This window comes from Gymnoscopelus braueri (assembly GCF_963280865.1).
Source record: "Gymnoscopelus braueri genome assembly, chromosome: 24".
Taxonomy (NCBI): Eukaryota; Metazoa; Chordata; class Actinopteri; order Myctophiformes; family Myctophidae; genus Gymnoscopelus; species Gymnoscopelus braueri.
The window spans coordinates 24,312,006-24,333,362 of record NC_137626.1 but is presented as its reverse complement, the minus strand read 5'-3'; the positions used below and the strand labels follow the sequence as shown (position 1 = coordinate 24,333,362).

The window sequence follows — 21,357 nt, the reverse complement described above, 5'->3', positions numbered from 1 at the left end:
TCCATCCCTCTCTCTTGCTTTCTGTGTTCTCTCACGCTCGTCTCTCTGCCTCTCTGCCTCTCTCTCCCTTTAAACCTTGGGTCAAAGAACGCAGCGGGAATCACCAAGTGCCACCGCCACAGAAGCAGCTTCCACTGCCGTTTCTCGCAGTGGCACTGCGGCTGCTGAGCTGTTTGTTTAGGAATCCGGGCCCCGAAAATTGTATTCCATCGACCATGCTCGCTATCAACACACAATTATCTGGGTTAATCATGTGGAACTGTGGCAAATTCACCTGGGGCTCAGGAACTAATGACATTCGCGTCTGGCCCTGCTTTAGTGAAATGGCCCCAGCACCTGCAGCAGGAACACGGAGATTGCCAAAGAAAATTTGGTCTCATTTCGTCCCCCCCACCCAACCCCCGGCCCCCTCCACCTCGCCCCCTCTCTATCCCCACACACACACACACACACACACACACACACACACACACACACACACACACACACACACACACACACACACACACACACACACACACACACACACACACACACACACAAAACTCCCCATCCCCTATTCTTCTGTGTCATCCCCCTAACCTCTACCATCACACATCCGCTATACTATCTATCATTCCTCTCATTCTCTCTCTCTTTAGTCAATTCTTTCCTGCTCTCTCTACCTCTCATCTCTTCTCTTGTCCAACGCTCTGCTCTCCTATATGCCTAATGTATACTTCGTAGCGCAGCCATGACACTCGATTGTTAGGATAGGATTATTTCCAGTGAGCTTTGCGGCCCTACAACATACAAGTATTAATTCAATTTGCTTGAAAAATACAAGGCCTTCCCCAACTTTACCATGTCAATGACCCCCAACTAGGCATAGCCATAGCCATAGCCTCCTTATGTCTGGCTGTATAGTCCCCCTATAAATTGCTTAAAAATATATATTTGAAAACGTTGCGAAAAGCTCAAAGCGAGCAGGTGAGCTGTGTAATTTCCTCGATGTTGAGCTGCGTGTGTTCGGCAACACAGTCACAGCCTGTAGTTGTCAGTGCACTTTTCAGCTTGGGGGAAAGGGATGAAAAATGTCACCTCCAACCGCTCTAGTTACGTGGAATCACTGTTGTAAGTCCCCCAGCAGCACTGTTTCACCATAGTGTTATTGTGATATTCCTATTCTTGTTATTAAAGTTGCTAATGATCGTGTGCATGCTGGTTTACATTGACTCCTATGATATGTGACGGAAGCCGAGTCATGGCGGATAGCAATGATTGCTAAGCTATAGCATAGGACAATCACTATTGAGGGGTGGGGCTTAGCGAAGGGTCTGTTGGCCCCTATGGCCCCTATGGCCTCTGGCGGCTCCCACTTTGAAAACCTGTGGTCTATAGACCACAGGTTTTCAAAGTGGGAGCATTAGCAACTTTAATAACAAGAATAGGTTGGGAACAGCGGTTCCCAACCTTTTCAGCCCGCAACCCCCCAAAATAATCATATTTGAACTGGGCACACCCCAAATTAATACAATTTGGACTGGGGACCCCCCACCCTGATAAGCACTTGGAATTGTAGGAGTTGAGGCATTACATTTGGTTTGACTCGGTTCCAACATTGTGAAAATAGCAGATCACAATAGCACACAAAATTAGCTTGTAGATCTGCTATTTTCACAATGTTTGCCTCTTTCTATATGACAATTTAGCCAATGTCTGTCACCTGGGGACCCCCTAAAAATCATGTGGAGACTCCCTGGGGTTCCCGGCCCACAGGTTGAGACCACTGGTCTATACCTCTGTCAGGTTTGTTGTACTCCCTGGTCTCCCCTGTATCCTCTCCATGTCTTTTGTCTCCCTCCTTGCACTTTTCCTTCTCGGCAGAGACACCACCACAGCGTGTTGCGCAAACAAGGTCAGGAGGACTAGCAGACGAATATCAACCATTGACGCCTTTCGGGGGATCATTTTATTCACAGCGCTCTGTCTGGATGCCCGTGCAACACCTGAAGAGGTAGACTGAGGAATAGTAAGGAGGCGGCACGGAAAAAGATGAAGATAATCATCTCGCCACAAATTTGTGATTGTGCGTTGTCCCGGTTCCGGACAGACACTGACTTGTGTTCTCACTGTATAATTAGGGAATGATTGAGTGCAGCCAGCGGGGTGTTGATGGTCCCTTAGATTCCCCTGTCTCTCTCTCTCTCTCTCTCTCTCTCTCTCTCACACACACACACACACACACACACACACACACACACACACACACACACACACACACACACACACACACACACACACACACACACACACACACACACACACACACACACACTCCATCACCCTCTCTTTCCTTCACCCTCTCTCTCTCTCTCTTTTGTTCTCCCTCAATCTCGCCATCTTGCATATTTCTCCCTCACTCTGTCGCCCTTTTAACTCTCTCATCCACGTGTTGCCACACACACACACACACACACACACACACACACACACACACACACACACACACACACACAGACAGTGGTTTCCGCCAACTTACAGGAAGTTGAGAGAGAAACTCAATGCTCATAATTATACATCAATACAAACATATGTTTCCCAATCACAGATGCCATCCATGTGTGAAATGGGTGTCACACCGTTGGAGGTCTCATTATTCACGAAAGGGTGCATGTGTGTGTGTATGTGTGTGTGTGTGTGTGTGTGTGTGTGTGTGTGTGTGTGTGTGTGTGTGTGTGTGTGTGTGTGTGTGTGTGTGTGTGTGTGTGTGTGTGTGTGTGTGTGTGCACGCGAGTGTGTGTGTGTGTAGGCACTCACTCTAGCCTCAACGTTGTTCGGTCACACCGACTATTTTACACACCTCTTCTTATAATAATCACAACAGAGGATGCGACGTAGGTGGGCGGGACTTTGCATGCAACGCATGTACTGGATTTTTGGATTCCATTTTCAATGATGCCCACCCGATGCGAGAGGTGCGAATCATATCTCAACCCTCCTTTGGGGGGGGAGGGGGGGGTCAATGAGGCTGTGATTCTTCACTCTGCTGGACAGAGGTGGATGAGATGCTCAGTGCCTGTAAATAATTACCGGCACAGCATTGGCATACATACACACAGGGCTGGGCAATATTATATCGATAGTGTAGTGTGATATGAGACGGGGAAGTCTCAAATAGTAAGTCCTGTCATTTCCTGGTTTTCAACACTAACACCTATTTTATACTTTCTAAAATCAAAGTCAGTGCCATCGAGGAGAAAGAGAGAAGGAGATGCAATCAAGCTGGAATTCAGTGGCATCCTAATATTGTCACAATATTGATATTGAGATATTTGGTTTAAAAATCATGATATTTGAGTTTGTCCATATCAACTAGCCCAGTATATGACAACTCTTATACTATAGTGTCATAGCACATTGTATGGCTGCGACAATTGTGGAAGCTAGTTTAGGTCAATATGGCTTCGCTGACCGGGGTCCCCCAGGGGTCTGTCCCCCCTCTACACCAAATATTTATTTCCAAAAATAGCAGATCTATGAGCTCACAACACTTTGCGATGCTTTGTGAGCTTGTAGATCTGCCATTTTCACTGAATATTTCACCGATTATGACATTCCCAGAAAAGCAACGCTAGGGTTCATGTGGTTAACACCCACGTTCCATTAAATACTGTATAGTAGGATGTCTGAGCTTGAGCCCCAAATAGAAATGTGGGCGTTTTGCACATGGAGACATTTGTTTTTTTGTTTTGTTTATCAAGGGGCCATAATTGTGGAGTGTAATTGAAAAAGCCTCTCTCAAACATAATCAAATTTACAGCTTAAGAATGCATTCCAGCCCACATAAGGAGAGACGACGGCACGAACGGGGGGGAAGCCTTGTCTTGTCGTTGTGGCGTCCGTGACATGGTTTAACAGTCTCATAGGATCCATGAAACGCCCCTGAAGGGTTCCTATAATCTCTCCTTTTTTCCTGCTTAATAGGAGATAATACAAGTATGCGCCCCAATGAATCAATATGCAACACCGGCTTTAGTCTGATAATTAATACCAGCGTCGGAAATAGATTTATGATTTGGCAGCACGCAGGTCTCTGAGTCTGATATGACTCCCTGGCCTCTGTATCTCTCTCTCTCTTCATGCTCTCTCTCTCTCTCTCTCCCTCCACATCCAAAGTCCTCGTTCCACCACTCTATGTATCCACATCCCATTGAACTAATCTCATTCAGATTTTCAATAGCGTTAATTCTTTGACTAAAGCCTGTTATCTCATTAAAAGGGGCCCTGCGATGGGATTCGATGGCATCCTGACATCTGTATTCATTCCCCCCTCGAAATTAGTCCTCACACAAATTTAATGAAAAAAGAAAAACACACTTGGAACAGTGGAGATTAGACGTCACGGCAAGTGTATCAGCGGCGGGGAGGGTGGGTGGGGTATAATCATCTTTTTAGTTTTGGTAACATTTTTAGAAGGATAGATTAGTGCTGTTCCCTTTGCACCAATGAGCATCACTTTTCCTTTCTGAGCGTGGAGGTCTGTCGGTGTACTGTACAGTACCTCTCACTATGGGTTGTTTTCCTCCCTTTCGAGACTCTCAAGCGCTGACTTTGCTATTAATGGCATTTTAAGGGTGGGGGGGGCTTGGTTTGGGGTCTCAAAACCCAAGCTCCCATTCGCACCAAGCGCTCTTAAAGGTAGGAAAGAAACGGGGAGTGGAGACAAAGACGTGTACCCCTGGCCTCTGGTAGATAAACCCTGTAAAACCCAACAAACTGAAGGAGAGTAACCTACCGGGAAGTGGGTTTCCTTTTTTCCTTTCCACAACCACCTAACTTCCCTTCCCCACCACCCCTCCCCTCCCTGCATCTTCTCCCCGCTGCACACCCCCTCGTCAAAAGATGTGTCGGTTGCCGTGCTGATAATTCCCTCTGTTTGGGAAAAAAAATGATGAAAGCATTCATGGATGAAAGAAACTCGGATTTAATCTTTCTCTCTCTCCGCTCATCTCTCTCTCTTTCTGTGTCTCTCCATCTCTCTCTCTCTCTCTCTCTCTGTCCAATCTCTTGCTCTCTCTCTTCACCAGTACACAGTATTGACGGTTCTCTTATAGCGAACAGGAACGAGCCAGGAAGGAAAAGAGGGGATGGGGAACGGAGAAAGATCGAAATGAGGAGAAAAAGTTCAAAAGCTAAATATAGAAACACATTTGAGGCTACAATGCATGGTTAAAGGTTCAGTACTAGTCCAATAGAATCTATATGTACTGTAAGATGAGGTTTTCTGCTGTGTGTGTGTGTGTGTGTGTGTGTGTGTGTGTGTGTGTGTGTGTGTGTGTGTGTGTGTGTGTGTGTGTGTGTGTGTGTGTGTAGGCAAATAAAGTAGTAATCTCCTTTCTCCGTTTGTGACTCTTTCAGGATAAGGCCCTTTCACTCTGGTTCAGGAGGAGAGCTATTTGCGGCCGCACAGCAGGGGGGTGCTATCACAAATGAGTGGGACGAGAGACAGAGAGAGAGAAAGAGAGAGAAGAGAGAGAGAGAGAGAGAATACGAATAAGAAGAAAAACTAGAAAAAGTGCTCCTCGGAGCACAGGTCTCCGCCAGGTCAGGTAGGTTATTGTGGGCAGCAATGTTCGGAATTCGCCAATCAGGATGGAATATAAAAAATCGGATAGATCCATCTTGATCACTTGACTATAGAGATAATGTGTACTGATTTGCATGATGTTTGGACAATTTTTTTAGGAGTAATATAAAAAAAGAAACATCGGCCTCCTGGTGGCGCTATAATAGGGCAATGTTAAAAGGGTGGCGTTTGATCTTCAACGCAAATGTGCGTTCAAAGTTCCACCGCAATCGGACGCTGCATTCATGATTTGCGTTCATGATTTGCGGCATTTTGTTCAAAACTACTGCTACTCCTGCAAACTTTAAATGTCAATGTTAGCCAATCAGGATGGAATATGAAAAATCAAACAGATCCATCTTGATCACATGACTATAGAGATCATGTGTACCGATTTGCGTAACATTTGGATAAAATGTGAAGACTTAATCTAAAAAGATGTATTTTACATAAGTCGGCCTCCTGGTGGCGCTATAAAAGGCTAATGTGAAAAATGCAGGGCAGATGTTTTTCCTTGGCCTCTAGGGAGTATGTGTGCAAAGTTTCACACAGATCGGTGCAGTTATAGTTATAAACGCAAATCGGCCTTTTATAGCGCCACCATGAGGCTGATTTGAACATTTTCATTTTGCAAAAAAAGTATTTTATTGCGAGTACAATGTTTCCAACTGACATTCATCAGGTAGTTCTGATTAAGGGGTTAAAACTTGGTTGATGTGTGTGTGACTTGTTGTTGAGTACCCTACCCACCCAACATAAATTGCAGAGATGGTGGTTGCAGAGAGGCAGATTTGCATCCTCTGTTCTCATGAGAGCAGAGGATGTGGTCACAAAGAAGAAGCTGTCATCTGCATTTTCATATGTACCCACACACACAACCGTGTCAGTACTAGATGACGCCGACATACACAGCCATTTTGTGTCATATCTCATATGACAAGAAGTCAAGAAGCTGCTGAAGAATTGAACACAGAAGAACATACATTTTGTTTCCAGGTAGGAATGTTATTGTTTTTCTTTTGTTTTAGTCAAGTAGTCAAGTCAAGTACTATAGTATAGTACAGTATAGTAGTATAAAAGTCAAAGCCTAGCCCCCACTTGTTGCACGTTACTAAACAGACAACACACATGCGTTCACTCCTGCCTGGAGTTGGGCCATAGGTACCATCTGGCCTGGGGTGAATAATTCTCATAGTGATTTTTGGGGAGGTATACAGCCTAGAAAATATGTGATAGCATTGCAGTGGTGGTAACTTTCTGTGTGTTATCATGAGCCTTTCCACTTCAAACTGATGGTTTTATCTTATTATTGACCCTCTCTCATTGGAAAATGGTGGGCATAGCTCAGACAATATGTTTTTTGCAAGTAGTTGCAAGTATTACAGTTGCAACTAGTTTGCGAATCATTGAAGTGGACTGGCCTTTACACAAAGGTTTCCACTGTAAATAATCTAAAGATTTAATACCATGTTTACATACACAGATTCTAAGGAAATGTATCATGAAATTCAATAAACAAAATGTAGTGTGTGTACTGTAATACATAGGATAACTTTTACTTCACCATTACATACAATATCACCTTTGCAGCAGGTGTTTTTTTCACAACAGTTGTTTACATGCAAAGCACCTCTAATTGGTTGACCTATAGTAAGTGGGACAAATCGAATATTATGCAGGTTCCACCCCCAGTTCATGTAGTCTGTATGCTAGGACCCCAAATTTACCATCTAGGCCGGGGGAATTGGGAAGGTATACACCCCTAGCGCTAGAAAATTTGATAAAAAGCAGTGATAGCTTTCTATGTGTTATCAATCCATTCATAACCCCATGCAAAAACACACATTTCAAATTTAGCCTATACCTGTACATAAAACCGAATTCAGCATTCTACTTCAAATTCATTGTAAAGAAATTATGAAATTCAATAAACTAAATCTAGCTTAATGTAAGTGTGTAAGTAATTAATTCTACAAATAGGGCTGTCACGATTACAAATCTAAGTTGACGATTAATTGTCACTCAAATAATTGCGATTAACGATTTAATTGTGTGTTTGGCATTGAACTTTGTAACATATGAAGCCCATTAGGCTTCGTAATAAAAAATTGCACAGGGCAGATATGACAAATAACTGAAATATACAAAGATATTATTGACATATTTAAAAAAAGATATATATACATGTGAAAAAAGCAGAAATAGATTATCTACAAGCTTACAACGCGTCACAAAGTAATGCGTTGTAAGCTTGTAGATTATGCTATTTCAGTTTTTTTTTTATATTTGAAAATGTGTGAAAATCTTTCAACATGGAAACAATTATGACGATTATGCAAAACTAATCGCAAATTATTGGGCCAAATTTGGGTCTCCACCGGTACCATATGGGGGAAATTATTCGCATGGTGATTTGACCCCTATGTGCTAGAAAATATGTGATAGCATTGCATAAGGAAATTTATTATGAAATTCAATAAATCAAATACCATTACATATTTGCAGCAGCTATTCACCAGCCATTGGTTGCATGGTAAAATCGCTAACCCTGCAAACTGTAACCCTCCAGGGGCATTTTCCTTTAAGTGGTTGGCGAGCTGAGTGCGCTGGCGAAGAGAATTATGGGATTGACTTGTTCTGTTGTTTACTTCTGTTCTGGTGTAGAGGGAAGTGATGTTTTGTTGTTACTACGGATGATACAAGTTAGAACCCTGGCTGTTCACGTGGATTTATTGAATCTATTTTTGTTATTAGATCACCAGTTCTCCAGCACGGACCTTACAGTGTACTTTGGGGTCCCAGTTATTTAAAAAAGAAAAAGATATGTCCTCATGCATATCAAACTGTCCACTCCCTGTGCAGATCAATGGATACACAGTTACACGCACTTACCACACTGTATGGAATTTGAACTAAAATGATAAGTTGACATGTGCTTATTATTACAATGAAATGGCCGTCAAGTAATTTGACAAAATATGAATTATATAAACAGAGCAAAGAGCACCGTTGTTGTTTGTTACTGTAGCACACATAGTAGGAGGCAGGATGTGGCGAACACACTGTTTCGGACACACTGTTTCCTGTGAGAAAAAGGCTAAACGAGGCGTTATAGACCACATACTGATGTTCACAGACATTATTTGTCACGTCAATCAACATCATACATTGCCAGTTATCATTATTATTTACAATACCACAGTGTCACCACTATTATTTATTTTTTACTCTATATAACATGTTTCCAAATCAGAATCACTTTATTGGCCAGTTTGATCAAGGGTAAATGTACAGTTGTTGAGGAAGGTGGAGACAAATAGTTTTTATTTACACTTCAAGTTCACATGAAAGAAGGACTCCGTGCTGGAGAACTGGTGATTTAATTTTAAAAAAATATACTCAATAAATCCACGTGAACAGCCAGGGTTCTAACTTGTGACCCAACAAATAAAGATTCTATTCATTCATGTGTGTTTGTTTGTGTGTGTGTGTGTGTGTGTGTGTGTGTGTGTGTGTGTGTGTGTGTGTGTGTGTGTGTGTGTGTGTGTGTGTGTGTGTGTGTGTGTGTGTGTGTGTGTGTGTGTGTGTGTGTTTGTGTGTGTGTGTTTGTGTGTGTGTGTTTGTGTGTGTGTGCACGCGCAGTACTTTCACAAGTGCGTCCAAAACTCTAGCTTTCTCAACAGTGAAGACCAGTGTAGGACAACAGATATTGGAGCTTGAAGAGAGTAAGATATTTCAAAAATTTTATTTAGTACATTATTTTCATCACTTAATGGATAATATGTACATTATTATAATATATGTTTCCTAATTAAATTGATTGACTTTTTTTGTGTCGTTCCTTGATATTTGTTGGTGAGCCAGTCAGATGAAAGAGTGATGTAGGATGGCAGTAGATGTGAAAGTGAAAAGAATCTTAGTTTTGTATTTATCACGTAACAGCTGACAATCATGTTAATTATGTTAACTCATTTTGAAGTCACACATATTTGTAGGTCTCTCTTGTAAATGTGATTTTAGTCTCATTGAGTTACCTGATAAAATAAAGGTAAAATCAATAAGTAAATATAGCTGCAAGCAGCGATAACACGGGGCCAGGTTTTGCAGAGAGAAAAAAAGAGTAGTGCTACAGCTTCGTCCAGGCTGAAGTTGTCTGTTGAAGATCATACATTTTTGCCTTCTGTCATGAACCAAGCCCCTGGCTGAAACTGGTGAAAGTAGCTGATCTACAAGCTCAGAAACACGTTGCTATCTGAAAAGTTGTGAGATTGTAGATTGGCTATTTTCACAATGAAGTATGTCATACATTGAAAAAACACACCCTCAAATAAGCATTTCATGTTATCTAGTGCAACAATTGCACATGTACTCATTGATACAGTCTTGTTGTTTGCAATGCACTTTAACACTCGCATGACTGAGGTTTCATACTCCTCCACCAAGCCTGAAAAAATATCATTTTGATCCCCAAATCAGGCTATCCTATTGGCCACTGTCTCCCTCTGTTCTCCAGACTAGTTCACACTTTCTCCCCCAAACAGTGGGGGGTTCCATTGTCTTCTAAAAGGCTGAGAGTTGAAAATGGGTTGCCAAATTTTGAGAGAGAAATAAGCAGGCAGGTCTATGAAAGTGTAGGCAGTAGGCTAGTGTGTATTTCTATCTGTCTCCTATATGTCATCATGATTTGTGATTTGTGTATGTGGGGATCTCATTTTTACTTCCATGCAGTGTTGATTTCGTTAACGAAAACGAAACGAAATATGTTCGTCAACGCACATTTTTCAAAGGACGAAGACGAGACGAGACCACCACCCATGAATAAACAATAACTGGGACTAAATCATTATGCAATTTCGTTGACTAATAAAGACGAGACGAAAATGTAGTTCACTAAATAAAGACTGGACTAAACTCTATGGTCATTTTAGTTCACGAACAAAGACGAGACGAAATATTATATCATATATTTATTATATGATTTTGTCACTCCCTGTCTCCTTTGATAAGCAGCGCAGGGCATGCTGTTCCTCACTCACACACACACCCCCTTTTAAAGTTGCAGCCGCGCACACACACACACACACACACACACACACACACACACACAGAGTCACACCGTCAAATGAATGGCAGGAGGATTCAGATTTCAGAGCGAAACTTTACAAAATAAAACGGTAAAATGCTTTGCACGGGGCTCGGGAGAAAGAGAAGAGGTGATATGGACACATTTTCGCTACATCGATGTGGAGAACAAAACACAATGCTTGAACACAAGCGTTCACCACAAAGAGATCGAGTTATAAGTTAACAAAAGGTTTACACTTTCTCCATTTACACCCCATACATCTACACAAACGTTCAGATTTCAAATATAAAGTGCTTACCTCATGGCCAGGGATGTTACAATTCTATTCGGGTAACCCATAAGTACCAATATTCTCCGTATTGTCCAATAAAAAACATTTAAATCCGATCGGTGGCCATTTTCTCCGTATTTTTTCCATGCTTTCAACTAAGTGACCCTATCGGTTGGGAGGTGTAATTGCACTCTGATACACTATAACTCTATGAGAAAATGACCGCCAATCGGATTAAAATGCTTTTTATTTAACAATACAGAAGTTGCGGTTACTTATACCCACCCGAAGTCAATTGTAACATCCGTGGCCACGGAATAAAAACTTTATATTTGAAATCCGAACGTTTATGTAGATGTACGGGCTGTAAATGGAGAAAGTGCAAAAAACAGGTTGAAGTTTCGTCATGACTGTCATAATATGACCGTGATGTAATGCTGCTTTCGATTTAGTAGCAGCAAGCGAACTATAGTAACTTGTAAACAACCCAGTGACAAACCTATATTATTATTATTATTCACAATAATAATATTCACATTATTGTCTGAGCGTAAAGCTCTCATTCTATCAGCTGTCCACGTCGCTGACAAATGCGTCTCCTCTCCTCCTCCCGTGCAACAAGTGAACACAATGCTATGTTCCACAAATGTGCTCAATCCTGCGCAAAATATCTGATCTTCAAGCATAAAACAGTTGCTGCGTGACAAGCTGTATGCTTGTAGATCCTATCTTTTTCCACCGCTTTGCAGTGAAAGGGAAAGTTGAAAATGGGTCGCCAAATTTTGCGAGAGAAATAAGTCAGGTCTATGAAAATGTTACTGCATGCGTCGTTGTGCCCTGAGGCCTGAGAAAACAGTTAGGCATGAATGGGGTAATAGCCGAGGCTAATTTGCAACACCAGTCCCTGGTCAGACCTTTCTATATAAATATATACCTAATAAAAATGCATGAAGCTCTAATCTAAACAAGTATGAAAATATATATATATCTGCAAAGTAACTAGTAACTAAAGTTTTCAAATAATTGTAGTGAAGTAAAAGTACAAGATTTGCCTCTGAGCTGTAGTGGAGTAGAAAAGTATTACCATTATAATGTAATTATATATATAATTATAATATTAATAATAATAGAAAGACGTGAAAAACAAGCCCAAAGTCGCTTATAATAAGCAGACATGGCAACATGGACTCGCATAGACTCGCTTCGCAGCTCGTCTACGGGCCGCTCTGCGGGGGGTCTAGAGGTGTGAACTACTCTTGCCTGGGGGAGAGAGAGGGAGAGCGGTCAATTTAGCCGAAATATAACGGTTGGGATGGTATATATGGTATATATTTCATATTTATAATACATTTCAGAAGAAAGAAAAAACGGAGATGATTTGAAACAAATATTTAGGAAAAGTCATGAAAGGGGAACTTTCTCAGAGCTTCATGAGAGAAGATAATCCACTTTAAATTCTCAAAATCGGTCATATTGATAGCTTAGTCATGCAAGTGTTAAATGAAGTCTATACCAAGTGAGGCTTGAACTGGCGACCTTGAGGTTGTGAGGCATACACTTAAGCAGGAAGCCATTGGACCAACAGACCTGAACTAGTGAAAACGGAGGTGAGACATACGATACCATTTCAGGCAAATAGCTGAAAAATCCTGGGGTTAAGTGTTTTTCAAATATATATATATATAGTATATTGTAGATCGGCTATTTTCACAATGAAGTATGTCATACATTGAAAAAACATACTCTCAAATAAGCATTTCATGTTATCTTCAACAATTGCACATGCATTAATTGAAATGATCATGTTGTGTGCAATGCAATGGTTAATTTGGGGTTTGAACCAGAGACCTTCAGACTGGCAGGTAGACAGTGTATTGACTGAGCAATTGGATAGACAGAATTGGACCTCATATATGGTAAATTATCATACAGCATGGATTGCTTATTTGTTCAGGCTTTGCTAAGGGCAACTAACTTGCTTTGCATTGTGGGTCATTTGGGTCTTTGACACATGGCTTCACCAAACATTTAAAGCCATCTTCCACAGATACCACCAGTAGGAGAGCATTGGATGACCAGGGTGAGTTTGCTCAATGATGAAGCATTTATTGTCTGTTGTTGTAATCATGATAATGGGCTTTTTAATTGTTTGTTCTACTGATTTACAAAGTGATTTTTGTAATTGGTAGGTAGTGTTATCCATTACATGGTTTGGATGGTTCATCAAAGTTGCCCACTCCTGTACTATAGTGACTATTATTATTTTATTGCCATTTGCTTTGCTATCCAGACAAGGATTGAGAGCATCAAGCAGCAGAAAGAGGCTGTTGCAGAATCCATGCTGAGAACCCAGTTCAAGATGGAAATCTATGGGGATCAGAAATACAAGAAATTCAAGAAGGTTCATCATACATCACACCTATCCATACTCCTCACTGAGCAGTACTATAATCACCCAAATCACAGCTTGCGACATAACAATGAAAATACAATGCAGTCTTTGCAATAAATACAATGACAACTTCCAACTCAACAAGACCAACAGATGCCCCTCATGCAACATAGTACAAAAAGAACAACAAATTACAAAATGGTTGTCTTCTGCCTCATCGCTTTGTTTAATCTGTCTTCTTCATAATGTTGTTTATTTTGTAGTTACATATTGTTTGTGAAATGACATTTATGTTATATTTTAATTGTAATATTTTTGTAATCAATAAAATCAATGATTATTGAACAAACATGTTTTCATTCTTTAAAATGTTATATAAATATAAAATGCTACACTTTATATGTTGGCAGAAGAACATACCACATAGTTGTACAATGTATCAACATTTCCTACAGAATGAATACACCTACATAAGAAAAGATCGTCACCACAGCCCAGGTTCAATTCCCAGTCAGGAATCTCATTGTCTCCGCCAGGCCGAAAGGCATGGCGAGAGAGTATGTTTCCGTCCGTCCGTCCGTCCGTGTGTCCGTCCGTGTGTCCGTCCGTCCGTGTGTCCTGTCTGTGTGTTAGCAGCTAATCTCTGGCACCGTTGGCCCGGTCGCTCCGAAACTGTGCACACACACTCCCTGGATGCCAATTCAGAACCTCTGCCCCCATTCTTTCACATGGGCCTGTTATAGCGCCACCAGGAGGCCGATTTGTGCAAATTACTCCTATAGCTTTTAACTAAACGTCATGCAAATCGGTACACAGTATCTCTATAGTCATGTGATCAACCCGGATCTGTTCAATTTCCCATATTCCATCCTCATTGGCTAAGGTTGGCTTCCAAAGTTTGCAGGATTGGTGAGTTTTGAACAAACTGCCTCAAATCATGAACGCAGCTTGCCATTTCCATAAAATTGCACACGCACATTCCCACTAGGCAGAGGAAGAAATGCCACTTAAAACTTTTCAAATCAGCCTCATGGTGGCGCTATAACAGGCCGATTTGCATTTCTAACTATAACTGCACCGATCTGCGTGAAACTTTGCACGCACACTCCCTAGAAGCCAAGGAAAAACATCTGCACTGCATTTTTCACATCTGCTTTTTACAGCGCCGACTTATGTCAAATACATTTTTGGATATTAATCCTTCAGATTTTATCCAAACATCACGCAAATCGGTACACAGTATCTCTATAGTCATGTGATCAAGACGCATCTGTCCGCTATTTCATATTCCATCCTGATTGGCAAAGGTTGGCTTCCAAAGTTTGCAGGATTGGTCCGTTTTGAACAAAATGTCTCAAATCATGAACGCGGCGTGCGATTTCCCTGAAAGTTTGCACGCACATTCCCACTAGGCCGCGGAAGAAATGCCACCCTTTTCACATTGCCCTGTTATAGCGCCACCAGCAGGTCTACTTTAGCAAAACACATGTTTGGAACAAAATGCCTCAAATCATGAATGCATGCACATTCCCACTAGGCCGAGGGAGAAATGCCACCCTTTTACAATTGGCCTATTACAGCGCCACCAGGAGGCCACAATAACCTACCTGACCTGGCGGAGACCTGTGCTCCGAGGAGCACTTTTTCTAGTTTTCTATGAATTCAGTACAAAAGACCTTTCTTGAATTTAAAATCCTCTTAGCAGGCCTTATATTGAACTGTACTTTCCTGTTTTGACAAACTGCTTGTAAAGTATTCAATCAATATATGGCATAGCATTCTAAGCCTTATTTGACTATAGTAATGAGAAAGCACAGCTACTAAAGAAAATGGGGGAAAAAAACATCAAATCAAATTGAGACTGTAAAGTTGACAGTTAGAAATGCTCTTGTGGTTTTTATTTTTCCCACTTCTCCTCCACCAAAGTCAGTGTAGCTTTATACAGTGCAGACGTATTTGAATAACAAAAATAATACTACAAAGCATATTGTAAGTGTACTCAGTGTTACTGTGAATCTGGGCCTGAGTGGGCCTGGGTGAGTTTGTGTGGGGCAGAAACACGCACGGAGTGTGTGCAATCTGTTTCATTAATTAATTATACGCGCGTGCGTGTCGTGTGTGTCAGGGAACTGGGGGGGAATTGTTATAGTATACCCTCCAAAACAATCTAGAACACACCACTGGGGCCCTGGCAACTCTGACTGGGCTCTTAGCTCTCTGCCTGCCCGAGCATAACTGAAGCTCTGAATCTGCAGTCTCCTTTTTATAGGAGAGGATCCTACCACAGCAGAGGAAGCAATTAACCTTCAAAAATAGCTTATCTACCAGCTGACAAATATATCATGAATAACCCAACACATAAATAGATATTGTACTTTCAGACTGAACACCATTTTGTGTTTGAATTAATTTCTGAATACCATAGAATACTTTGCCATAAACATTGTGAAACACCCCTCCTCCTCTACAGTACATGTCACCTTCCACTGGGACCTCCCCTACTTAATCTACATGGTTTGGTCAATTCTCTGTCTGGCAGTTCAACCCACAGTGTCAGTACTGCAGAGGAGTTACAGGTGACAAACAATGAGCAACTCCTTTTAACACATGTTACACAATAAATTGAATGTTTTATCCCTGTATGAATTTGTGAATGCATTCAACAGTATTGACATTATAGTATTGACATTTGGTTAGGACCTATCTGCCACACTTCCAATAGTTGCTTCCAAACCAGCCGGTGGTCTTGATTAAGAATCAGACGCAGCTGTGTGGTGTGTGTGCGTGAAATGCTCTTAACCCAAGTATCTGTATGTATAGGGCACGGGTTGCCCCATGACAGAGACCATCACTTAATATAAAGTATCATAATATAATGACCTAATACATTCACATTTTAAAATAATCACAGAAACAATGTTACATTCTCTCTGACCTACAATGTATTCTGTGAAATATGCAAATGTGGTGAGATTCAACAAAAATGCAGTGTCAAGTACATGAAGAATACATCAACACTGCATTTATTCATAGTTTACTGGTCCATTTGGTTCTATTTCTACACTCTTAGAGTTACAGACTTGTAATGGTCCATTTGGACCACCTTCAAGGAACTCTGAAGATCCCTCAACCCAATTTGAGGACCACATACATTTAGGGCTAGCTCTGTTTCTACATTTAGGGCTAGTTTCTATCATTTGGCTGAGTACAGGACAACACTGGAGTGGATCCATACATGGGACAGACACAGCCAGGGGTGGACTGGCCATTTGGCGTACCGGGCAAATGCCCGGTGGGCCGCTGGCCAGTGGGCCGCTGGGCCACCCAAAAAAAAAGAAATATTTCAAATATTTTAGTTCCAGTTTTAGGATTATTACGGTCATTTCAGGGTCGCGTGGCCCAATTATTAGTTACGTTAATGTTTGGGCTGGGATGCTTTCCAGCAGGGGCCTCAGTGCGGCTGCAGAGTTCATGTGCAGGGCTGGGCTGAAACAGTGAAACGCCCCCCCCCCCCCCCCCCCCCCCCCCCCCCCCCCCGTTGACAAAACGGTCCAACATGCCAGGGCTGAATTTTGGTCCCAGTCCGGCCCTGGACACAGCAAAGGACATGTCGTCTTGCTGTTGAAGCTGATCTCTGTCAACTGTGATGGTGTGCAATGTCAGCCCATACAATGTAGTTATATGTACAGTACTGTGCAGTAAATATGGTCCTAATAAATAATAATACATTAATTCAAGACATTGGAGTTTTTTTTCCTTGATAGGAAGAAGATGTATCATGTACATAATTGAACTGTTGATTATAGCCTATGTCTATGGCAGTCTATCTAGCACGAAGTAGTTTTTTCAGTAATTATTTATCTACTGTTTCAGAGGAAGCATTACTCTAGTCCAGCAAGAATGAGACTCTACTATAAAAACACAATACTTGAATGCAATATAAAATACAAAATAATTTTCAAGAATTAAATATAAAAAAGCCTACGGACTCACAGGCTGCCTCTCTTCTCATTGAGCTAGGCCTCCCTGACAGATCTGTTGACATCTATAATTATTTCCGTCCATTATGAACCAAGCCTCTGTGTCCCGAACTACTCTAGATCACTGGTTCACAAACCATTTAGCAATAAAGATTTTTTCTACGAACTAGTGAAGAGTTTCTACAAACTAGTGAAAGTAGCCGATCTACAAGTAGTACGTCATACATTGAAAAAACATACTCTCAAATAAGCATTTCATGTTATCTTTACCGTTTGCACATGTATTCATTGATACAGCCATGTTTTTTGCAATTCAACTTAAATGAGTCTGCATCAAGTGAGGCTTGAACTGGCAACCTTTAGGTTGTGAGGCACATGTTTAAGGGAGAAGCCATTGGACCAACAGATAAGAATCTGTGAAAAAGGTCATCACTCAGATGATACAGTTTCACGCAAATAGCTGAAAAATCCTGGGTTTAAGTGTTTTTCAAACTGCTCAAAATTGCGGACAATCTAAGGGCGGAGCTTACTGGTCAACGTGATACATGTGTTCCTCATGAGTCAAGGCACATGTGTAAGCAGGTTTAATGGCTGTCGGCCAAATGAGGCATGACTTTTGCCTGTTTAAAGTTTGCATTTTCAAAAAATCGCTATAGCGCCCCCCTTTGACCAATTGGAGTAAGATTGGTTTCAGTGATATTTGGAATGACCCTCAACATTACCGCAAAGTTTCAAAGAAATGTGAGTCTGCATGTATGTGTTAGGGGCAGATGAATAATTGTCATAAAACTGCAATATTCATTGGCTCATAAAGCTTCATTTTTTCACTTATGGAAAATCTTTTGCACATGTTTGTCGGCATAGGTCCAAAGTTCATGTGTAAAACGTTTCGTGCAGATTACTCAAAAATCCCAGGAGGAGATATATAATATAATATATATATAATATAATTCAAAATGGTGGGAGATCTAAAGGTCAGAGGTCAAAAGTCAGAGTGTGAAAGTTGTTGATCATGAGTAGACGCATATGTATATTGAAGTTTCATGGCTGTAGGTCAAACAGGGCATGAGTTGTACCTGTTCAAAGTTGGCATTTTGCTATAGCGCCACCTTTTGACGAAAGATTGTGAGAATTATTTCTTGATAGTTTTTCATGACCATCTACCATATGGCCAAGTTTCGTAAAAAGCGTATGCACGGTTCAGCCAGAACTGCCAAAAGTGGCAGAAGAAAAAAGAGGGGAACATTAAAACAGGTCCAGAGCTGAGCTCTGGCCCCGTAATTAAAGGGGCATCTATGTGTCATAAAAGAAGCTGACAGGGTATGTGTCCTCTGAGTGATCTGGGAACCAGAAATATGCTACAACTTTTGAACAGTTTGTCATGATCGCCTCACTGGACTCTTGAAAATCCTTATCCTTCATTAGAGTTACTTAGCTTTACTCCCTGTTCTGATTGGTCGATATTTCCCCCTAACGTGGACAGAGGTGTGAGAGCCCAGTCATCTCTGCTTGCAGCTTTAATTTCCTATTGCATTAATTTGTTTGTATTTTAAAGATAAATAAATGACTAGAAGTGACTGACTCCAGGCAGTCAGTCACTGGGTAAGAAGTCAAAATGTCAGGAGCATTGATTTAACATCTTGTTTACACTCTGGCCAGGCTTTGTCTTTCCAGTTATCATGGCATTGGTTCCGATTGCTGCAGTAGTGACGGTTGGTACCGCAGTTGCTGCACTCCTCCCAACTCATCGCCAGTGCAGCATTACGATCAGCAACAATAGTTCCCATACACTCATTAATCCCAGGTATTTGTTTATTTTTATCAATGTGTTTTCTAATTTATATTTATAGTTATTTTAGGCTTATTATCCCCAACTCGCGGAACATTTTGTTGCAGATTAATCTGATTTCAGACGTTCAACGTTGAGTGCATCTCAATCCAAGCCCGTCCATCTACTGTACATATTACTCATGTTATATTACATTACATTACAGTCATTTAGCAGACGCTTTTATCCAAAGCGACTTACAATAAGTGCATTCAACATAGGTAGGGAACGAAAACTACTAATCACCAGAAGTCTTAAGTGCATTTTCGGCAAAAACAAGCAACCAAGAGTATACCTAGCGCTAAGGTAAAAGTGCAATATATCAGCTACCTATTTCCTTAAACAGATGAGACAAAATAGCTAAATCAAATGAGCAAGAGCTAAAACAAATAATTGTATCGACTACACAAGATCCAATAAAACAATACAACAATAAAACAAGCGTTCTATTTTGGAAACAGGGCTCATGTGGTAATAATTTTTTTCCATGCCCCCTTTTTTTATATATATATTATTTATTTTTATTACGCCTCTGGCTCTAACTTCCCTTTTTCTTCCTATACTATTAAGGATGTACATTCAAAGTGGCCAGTGTGCCAAAGAGTTACCACATGAAATCGGCTCCTCCAAGGAGGCGATTGTGGAGTTCACCAAGACAGCACACACTGCGAAGGGCGCTGTCGGTGTCTTCACCTACGATATCTACAATCCCCAGAAGGGATACGGCAAGAAGCTGGCTTTCATGTTCTCTGTGCCCTACGACTTCAACCTGTACTCAAACTGGCACGCGGCGGGACTCTTTGGCATGGACAAAGATTGCGACCACAATCTTTATAGTGAGATGTATTACAACGGAGAGAACGGATTTGTCAGACGTAAAGGAGGCTCCAGAATCACTCACACAGACGGCGAGTTTACAGTCAGGACCACGATGGCAGACACTTACACACCTGTCATGACTGTGGAAATTCTTGGCAAATGAGGTCAGGGTTTTATAATACCAAACGAAATAACGAAAACTAGAATTGACGAAACATTTTACTTAATAATATTGATTGCCAGAGTTATTTCAGATTTTTTGCAGTTTATTGCCAGAGATTTTTCATTGAAAAAAAAAAAAGTACTCAGGAGCTGAGATACAAAATGTTTAAGTTTTAAGTTAACAAGGAAGTGGATAGGAGTCTAGATCTTCGACTAATCATATCTCCTTGGTCTTTGGGTCAAATTAAAAATTAAAAAATTAAAAAAATTAAAAAATATATTATTATTTGTTTTTGAATTATTATTTTTTCTTAAAAACGAGTTAACTCGATCTTGGCAATCAAGTGATGGATTTTAAAAACGAGTAAAAACGAGTTAACTCGTTCTTGGCAATCAATGTAAATAAAAATTTGAACGAGATAAAAAAATATATAACTAAAACAAACAGTTTGGTGTGTTTACTAAACTAACTATAACTAAGCAAAATCATGGAGAAAATGGCCTTAATTTTGTCTCGCATTGTGAACTTGTAGATCTGCTATTTTTGCTACGTTCCTGACCTTGTTGAATGTCGCCCCTGAGTAATCCATATTACAATAAAAAAAAAACTCAACTAAGCCTTTTCAAAAAAGTTTAAACTAAGCTAAACTAGCAAAGCCATTAAGCCTACCTTCTTCACTTATGCTTGTAATCAAAGTATACCTATACCTATGCAGCCATAAATCTTGAATATCTGTGAAAATGTCCCTTTTTGGAACGACATAATATGCTTTTGATGGGTTAGGGTTGCATTGTATTATCAATGTAGTGATTCTGATCTGCAGTATATTGCAATGTTTTTGATCCTCGTTACGTCATGCACACAAAAGAAAATAAATCTTCTTTTATTTTTAACACAGCTGCATTTTCTTATTCTTTATTTTATTTCTCTAATTTTTGTATTACACAGCTTCATTATTCTTCTATGAAGATCAAATATAATCATGTAAAATCACAGGCGCATCTTAAAATAATAAAAGCACATAATCAGCTACTTGGAAATTTGTGTTTGTGTGAATTTGTGTACTGAATAATTATTACACTTTTTACAGATTATACAATTTTGGTTTAGAGGACATTACAATGGTATGTAACTGTTCAGGGTACCACTGGAATAACTATGGAGTGGAAATGCAGTTCGCACATAATTATGACTAAGAGAAAGGTTACAG

General features: G+C 40.6%; 1 protein-coding gene across 5 annotated transcripts; it reads left to right on the top strand.

The window, feature by feature from the left end:
- Nucleotides 1–6,479: 6,479 nt before the first annotated feature.
- LOC308080651 (DELTA-actitoxin-Aas1a-like) lies at nt 6,480–21,187 on the top strand. Of its 5 annotated transcripts, none has more exons than XM_080422571.1 (4): nt 6,480–6,604; nt 9,251–9,333; nt 19,012–19,141; nt 19,736–21,187. In XM_080422571.1, exons 3-4 carry the CDS (start codon nt 19,017–19,019, stop codon nt 20,145–20,147), a joined length of 537 nt encoding a protein of 178 aa, XP_080278697.1. In that variant the 5' UTR covers nt 6,480–6,604; nt 9,251–9,333; nt 19,012–19,016; the 3' UTR covers nt 20,148–21,187. The 5 variants fall into 5 exon arrangements, with proteins under 5 accessions (XP_080278697.1, XP_080278695.1, XP_080278698.1 ...); XM_080422569.1 differs by having other exon boundaries at nt 18,997–19,141; XM_080422573.1 differs by having other exon boundaries at nt 6,550–6,604; nt 9,263–9,333.
- Nucleotides 21,188–21,357: the final 170 nt, after the last annotated feature.

Coding starts and splice junctions, on each gene's coding strand:
- LOC308080651 (XM_080422571.1), top strand. CDS start 19,017: ATGGCATTGGTTCCGATTGCTGCAGTAGTGACGGTTGGTACCGCAGTT. Junction 19,142..19,735: donor CATACACTCATTAATCCCAG/GTATTTGTTTAT, acceptor TATACTATTAAG/GATGTACATTCAAAGTGGCC.